The sequence below is a fragment of the Silene latifolia genome, chromosome Y (assembly GCF_048544455.1).
Source record: "Silene latifolia isolate original U9 population chromosome Y, ASM4854445v1, whole genome shotgun sequence".
Taxonomy (NCBI): domain Eukaryota; kingdom Viridiplantae; phylum Streptophyta; class Magnoliopsida; order Caryophyllales; family Caryophyllaceae; genus Silene; species Silene latifolia.
In genome coordinates, this window is record NC_133538.1 from 16103919 (window position 1) to 16111132 (window position 7214).

The 7214-nt window shown below is 36.2% G+C and overlaps 1 protein-coding gene across 2 annotated transcripts; it reads left to right on the forward strand.

Annotated features, from left to right (window-relative positions):
* Window positions 1–331: 331 nt before the first annotated feature.
* On the forward strand, window positions 332–6570 carry LOC141626337 (uncharacterized). 2 transcript variants are annotated; one of them, XM_074440208.1, is made up of 13 exons: window positions 341–599; window positions 1092–1307; window positions 1384–1495; window positions 1748–1810; window positions 2079–2217; window positions 2574–2629; window positions 2786–2859; window positions 3183–3287; window positions 3697–3800; window positions 3979–4096; window positions 4219–4317; window positions 6011–6119; window positions 6220–6570. In XM_074440208.1, exons 5-13 carry the CDS (start codon window positions 2158–2160, stop codon window positions 6311–6313), a joined length of 819 nt encoding a protein of 272 aa, XP_074296309.1. In that variant the 5' UTR covers window positions 341–599; window positions 1092–1307; window positions 1384–1495; window positions 1748–1810; window positions 2079–2157; the 3' UTR covers window positions 6314–6570. The 2 variants fall into 2 exon arrangements, 1 of the variants encoding a protein (XP_074296309.1); XR_012535933.1 differs by lacking the exon at window positions 6011–6119 and having other exon boundaries at window positions 332–599; window positions 4219–4313.
* Window positions 6571–7214: the final 644 nt, after the last annotated feature.

Genomic DNA, 7214 nt, shown 5'->3' on the forward strand with positions numbered 1-7214 from the left:
TTGCTTGTACATTAGATGACACACGACTAATTACAATGGGATAATAAACAACTTCAACACTTCTTAATCCAAGCTTGATTACATCATTAATCCTGAAAAGGTAAACTAAGATAACACAAATCAAATGAGCATGTTATCATCAACATAAGGAACCCAACAGGAAGGTTAAGTGAGCAAGAAAACAAGGATTTTTTTGTTTTGTGGTAACTGTTTTTGATGAGTTAAGAGTAAAATGAGGGAGTGGGGTGGGTAGTTTTTATATTTTAATATTTGTTATTTAAAAAAAAAAAAATAGAGGAGTATGGACGAGTATACTCCTGGGAGTATAGTCTAAGAATTGGTTGTGTTGTGCTACGCTGCTAGAATTTTTGCTGCTATTTTGCTGCTGCAATGTCCTCTACAATTCTTCCCACCTCTAAATCCACCATTTTCGTCCATTCTTCTCTCCCATTTCAACATCAAACTCCAACTGCTACTTCTTCTCTTAACTTCCCCATGTCTCATGCTAACTTCCCTCTTTCTTCTTCTTCTTCGTTGAATTTCAAGTCTCCTAATATCACCAAGAATCTACCTTTATTCTCTTGTCATGCTTCTCTCAAGTACGCTATTTTATTCCCTTCTTTTTGTTTTCTGTTTCCAATTTGTATGCGTGTGTGTTTCTGATAATATTTGGGTTTTTGTATTGTTTGAGATTGTTTTTTGTTTTTTGTTGAGTTGTTGCATTGTTACTGCTATTTGAATGATAGACAAGAATTAGCAAATGAGCAGTTTTTTTCTTTCAATTTTTTGGTTTTTATTTAGAATAAAGCCTACATTTGAGCATGTCAATTGGAAATTTTGATTTCCTGTCTTTATACAACAACATCACCCCAGTGACTCAATGGCTCCCGCAAATTGCAAAGTAATGGAGGCTCAGATGTACACAGCCTTACCCTGTAGTTAGCAATAGAAAGAGGCTGCCTTTATAATTTTGTAAAAGAAAAAAAAGCATATGGGTTTAAGGACTTTCGGAAGACTGTAAACTGTTTAATTTGGTTAATTGATTTGTGCATTGGTTGAATGATTTTGTGGCTTTGGTTTTGTTTATGAAGGGATGAAGAATTGCCAATTCATGGGGTGTCTGAAAAGATTGTTGGTGTATTGGGTGGTGGGCAACTCGGTCGAATGTTATGCCAAGCTGCTTCTGAAATGGCTATCAAAGTAGCCATCTTGGACCCATCGGAGAACTGCCCGGCTAGTTCTTTATCATATTATCATATGGTTGGCAATTTTAATGATAGTGCCACTGTTGAGGAGTTTGCGAAGAGGTTCGTCTCCTATGTCTTGTTCTCCATCTTTCTTTACTTGCCATGGTTTTGGCCTAATTTTAATTCTGGTAGCCAGGTGCGCAGTTTTGACTGTGGAAATTGAGCATGTTGATGTTGCCACCCTTGAAAAACTCGAACAACAAGGAGTTGATTGCCAACCTAAAGCCTCTACTATTAGGATAATTCAGGTATATGATTAATTATGAACACATTGGTATGGTACATTCTGTTTGATAAATATCTCACGGAGTTGGCAACTGATTTCGGCATCTAAGATGTAGAACTGAAATGCTAATTCAGAACTTTTATTACACTTATATAGAACACTTGTTTTGTCCATCTTTGTGAAAGATGTGAATGTGACTAACTAGAAGAAAATTTGTTTCCATTTGTTTAACTTTTTTTTTTTTTTTTTTTTAAATCAACTCTAAATCGTGCAGGATAAATTCCTTCAGAAAGTACACTTTTCGCAGACTGGCATTCCCTTAGCCGAGTTTATGGAGGTTAGTGGATCTTACACCTTCAATAAAGTGATGCCCTTTTATGAAAATTTATTAGGGATAGCCAATGTCTCGTCGTACTCCCAAAAAATTGAGAAAACTCCTTTTTTTTCCCTCTTCTTAAATTCTACATTGAATCTTTGATACTTATGTGAAATTTTACCACCATTCTGCTGTAATTTTCTCATTGGTTTGTCCTTTTATTAGTTAACCTTCAACATTTGTTACAAGTACTTTTCTTTGGACTATTTGCTCATTACGTGCAATTCAGATTGAAGATCTAGAAAGTACGAGAAGGGCTGGGGAGCTTTTCGGTTATCCGCTAATGATTAAAAGCAAAAGGCTTGCCTATGATGGCCGTGGTAATGCTGTTGCCAAGTGTGAAGAGGATCTTTCGTCTGCAGTTAGTGGTATGTAGCTCTCGAAACCTGTTGTCTTAGTATTGATACTTGATTCATGCATAGTTGTCTTATTTTGGAGAAGAGCCTGTAAATTTCATGGTTGTGATCTGTAGTTCTTTTAGAACCACATAAAAAGGTTAACATCAAGTAATTGATGAGAATTGTATGTCTCAAATTTCATTTAAGTTCTAACTTCTAATCAAGAATGGTTGTATTAGGACTTACGAGCAGCCAGATGAAAATGTTATCTTGCTTTCCATTTGTGTTCAATTTCTGTTAGGATATATTTTGGTTTCATTCTTTCTTTCCCTCCAGTATTCTACTATTTCCATCTATTCTAATGTCCTTTTCGTATAATGCAACAGCTCTTGGAGGATATGAACGAGGTTTATACATTGAAAAATGGGCTCCATTTGTTAAGGTTAGTATCATATACTGTACTATTAGGCTGTCTTAGTTTGTATTAAAAATTGCTCCTTTTCGGTACAATGTTCATATGGATAGGATTATCTGTTGATTATACATTTAAACATTGCATAGTTTAAGCAATAAATTCAGTTACCTCTCTTTCATTCAGGAGTTGGCTGTCATTGTGGCAAGAGGAAGAGACAATTCTATTGTGTGCTACCCTGTTGTTGAAACTATACACAAGTATGTGCATACATTAGATTTCTTAATATAGCTACCTGTCTCATTTTGTTTTCTAAAACAACTATAACAAGACAGCCTTTGTTCCATATTATTTTGATTGGCTACCAAAGGGGAATGAATATAAAGTTTGAAAACCCTAAAAAGGTGATGAAAAAAATGGAGGAAAAGTAACAAAACGTAGTAACACTAGGAAATATAACAAATAAGATATTCAATGAAGAAAAATGGAGTAAACTTCTTCCCATGTTATTGTTCCGCGAGAGATTACACAGTCCTTGTTTCGTACCGTTGCTGTTTTGCTGACCTGAAAAATGTCGGTTCAGATATTAAAAAGCAACGAAAGATGGGTCACATTACCATCACTGGAATCTCTATGAGCATTGTGGAGGCACAACTGAAAACATTGCTAACAGGAGAAAAGCTCGAAGGTTAGCATTCCAAGGCAAATGACTAGCAGTTCGTATGCTAGTAACTTATGAGACTCCTGGTGGTGATACTTTCTAGAAATCGAGTACTTGAGCTCTTTCATGGTATGGTTGTTTGAGTGATGGTGACCTTTTGATGTTGTGTGTGGTTACCGTTAGTAACGATTTATGCGCAGATACTAGTTTCTGACCTGGCTTCCCTGTTACCATCCTATGCTCCTTTGTGAACTCAGGGACAAGACTTGTCTTTTTTATAGCTCTCTACTTGCATGTTGAAAAATCGTGCTTTTTGTGGAATTTTTTTTATTCTTTTACCAGAAAACTATCATTGTGGTATTTTTATAGGTACATATACAATTAATCATCGGCATAGTAAAATAATTGTTGAAATTTACGGGTACCTCATTTACAGATGCGGCCTTTCCCCGCGTTGGTATCATAATGGGATCTGATTCAGATCTTCCTGTAATGAAGGAGGCTTCCCGAATCTTAAATTTGTTTGGTGTGTCACATGAGGTAAATTTCTTTGACAATATTGTTCCTCGCAACCTTTAGTTTTAAAAAGCATGCCGCTTAAGCCCAAGATTTCGTGAGGCACTAGCCAAATTGCCCGGCTCTCAAACGGTGTGTAATTAGCAAGATAAACTTGAACATTTTTAGTTTTGTAATGTGTTAAATACTTAAATTATGGCAGGTGAGAATTGTTTCGGCACACAGGACTCCAGAAATGATGTTCTCATATGCCAAATCTGCTAGGGAAAGAGGTGTCCAAGTAGTCATTGCAGGTGCTGGTGGTGCAGCACATTTGCCAGGTTACATTGTTAGCGCTCATTTTCATTTAGATTTAGTTTTATTCATTTTCTCCTTGATTGTCCTCCATCATGGACAGTGACAATATTCCCAACAAACATTTACTTGAGTACAAATTCTTCAGGTATGGTCGCTGCCCTCACGCCTGTACCAGTAATTGGTGTCCCTGTACGTTCGTCTTCCCTCGATGGACTTGATTCCCTCTTATCAATTGTTCAGGTACGTTTTTATATTTGTAGCATTTGACCCAATCAATCTCTTAGACGCGAACCCAAAATCTTGACCCCTGACAGAATAATATGACAGAATATAACTGAACAACTCCCACATCTAAGGCGAGGGTAAGGTTTATGTTCAAACTGACTCAATTTGACCCAAAACTAGATCTAACTATGCAAAGAGGTGTGCTATGTGTCGTCGACTTTGTACTTACCTCGTCGATTTTTTTAATATGTTTTTCCAACTTTACCCCTCCTTACTTTCTCACACACTCCTTTTTGGGCAATTATAACAATAAAAAATGTGAATTAACAACAAACACGAAACTAACAATAATGACTTTGAATCAAACAAAAGAAAACGTAAATTGTTTTCATGAGTAAATTAACAACTAATACGATATTTCACAATCATAACAACTGTTTAGGAACGATTTATAACCTTAAATTGGTGATTAAGAGTGAAAAACATTGAATGGCCATAACTTTGCGCTTAGGTGTCAGATTAGGCTGATTGTTTTTTTTTTTTTTCCAAATCACTTATTTCGACGAGATCTGCTTCCTTGCCTTGGTACATGGGTTTTTCATTCCCCAGCCACAGTTTCGACATGAAACATTAACATTCTGATGTAGGAATAGACGTGGATGTTTCACGACCAGACAATGGTTAGGGCGTGAAAAATCAACCTTCTAACCTAGGCAGGAACATAGGTCTATTCGGGATAAGTAATTTGGTAAAAAAAAAAAACTGAGCGCAAAGTTATTGTCATTCAACGTTTTTCACTCTTAATCACCGATATTTTTTTTATATCAGTCTTGTTTTGTTAAAGATGTCGAATTTGAAATTCTTTATTACATTCTCAAATTTTTATTTTATGTTTCCTTTTTTCGTTCGATTTGAAGTGTTTGTTGTTAATTATCGTCCTTTGTTGTTAAATTTTCGATGTTGATTGTATAATTAACATGAAAAATGGAATGAGAGAGTGAAAGTGGAGGAGAGGGAGAGGTATTTTGGAGAACTTTATATCAAAAAGTCGACGAAATTAGTAAAAAGTCGACGACATCAGATAAAGGGGTTAATGCGAAATATGTTTTTAAAAGAACAAAAATAATAAACATAAAACAATATTACAATGTCATTGCAGATGCCTCGAGGTAGACCTGGCAAAATGGGTCAGACCTGAAAAGGCTGACCCGAGACCCGAAAACGACCCGAATATGACCCGAATTGACCCGACCCGACCCAAACCCGACCCGAACATTGTCTGACCCAATGTTGACCCGACCCGAGGTGACCCAATCCGAAAAGACCCGACTCATAACTGACCTGATTCCAAATGACTTGAAATGACCCAAAATGACCCAAAATGACCCGAAACGACTAGTACTAACTCATATTAATGTTATATATATCAAAATAAAGTTTCATTGGTTACAATAATCCCTAATAAATGGTTAAATTTGCAAAATAGCATTTCTTAATCAAAATAGTATTAACTTAAGTGTTTAACCATTAACTCAAAAGCAACCCGACCCAAAATGACCTATACGCGAAAATGACCCGACCCGAAATGACCCACAACAGGTCACCCGAAATTGACCCGAAACCCGAAAGTGACCCGACCCGACCCGAAATATATGGCAGACCTGAAATGACCCGACCCAAACTTACCCGACCCGAGTGACTCGTTTTGCCAGGTCTACCTCGAGGTGTACCTGTTGCTACGGTTGCAATCAATAATGCAACAAATGCCGGGCTTCTTGCAGTGAGGATGCTGGGAGTTGGAGACTCGGACTTGCAGGCTAGGTTGTAACTCCTCCGCTCGGCCCACTTCCACTTCACCCTTAGAATTTTATGCATGCATGTTACAATGTTCAAACTTCTAAAACACTTTGTTTTCTTGTAGAATGGCCCAATACCTTGAAGATGCAAGGGATGATGCACAACGATGGATGGGAAGCCTATTTAAGCAATTGAGACTCAGTAATGTTTTCTTCTAGAATGGCCCAATATACCTTGATAACTTGTTCTACAAGCAACGTAAGTCCATTGCACGGGGATTGTTGACTGAAAAATATGCGTAGCTATGATAGCGGACACTTTCCATTGTACCTGGCTGGAGCAATGTTGAAAACTACAAAGAACCATTTTTTGTTGGAGTAAGTGTCCCCGACAATAATGCGATCACATTGTTGATCATATTGAGATCACATGTTTAAATCTCATATTAAGAATACATGAGGAAAGTTATACTTCTTAGTCAACTGGTCCACACATATCGGTAATGATTGGCTGACTAAAGTTTGACATTACTGTCGTACAACGGTGCTGACCAGTTGATCCCCTAAGGTCATACCTATAGGGTAATGCTCTTAATTGATTATTTAATTAATCGTATGCCGATACTGGTTAATTAAATTCCTTAAAATTGACGAGTGATTTTGTAAGTAAAATTACGTGTCTTATTGTAATTTGATTAAATAAGATTCGGTCTAAGTAATCGAATTGTTTTATTGCTTAGATTAAATTATTGTTTATGAAACAATTAAAATATAGAATGAATTGCCTATTATAAATACAAGAAGTTGTGATTTATAATACTATGACCCATTTTAAGTAATTGTAATTGTGAATTACTAAGTTAATTTTGTATGTGATTTATTTCATTTATTTAGTAATTTTTTAATTTGTTAAAAATGCATTATTTAAATTACATGTTCTAGTAACATGACCAATTGTCACACTATACAATTTTACATTGACAAACTTAAAATGGACCCTCATTATATGGGTGTCGTGTGACATAAGAGAGGAAGGAGTTTGTGTGCCTTAAAATGTTTATGTTAGTGGGTAACATAATGATTGACCCTAAAAACAGGTTTGCATGTCTACCACTCGTTG

What these genes read in the sequence shown, in the direction of transcription:
- LOC141626337 (XM_074440208.1), top strand. Translation starts at nt 2,158, where the DNA reads ATGATGGCCGTGGTAATGCTGTTGCCAAGTGTGAAGAGGATCTTTCGT. An exon ending in AATGGGCTCCATTTGTTAAG is followed by an intron (nt 2,630 to 2,785) that starts GTTAGTATCATA and finishes TCTTTCATTCAG; the next exon opens with GAGTTGGCTGTCATTGTGGC. An exon ending in GACTCGGACTTGCAGGCTAG is followed by an intron (nt 6,120 to 6,219) that starts GTTGTAACTCCT and finishes GTTTTCTTGTAG; the next exon opens with AATGGCCCAATACCTTGAAG.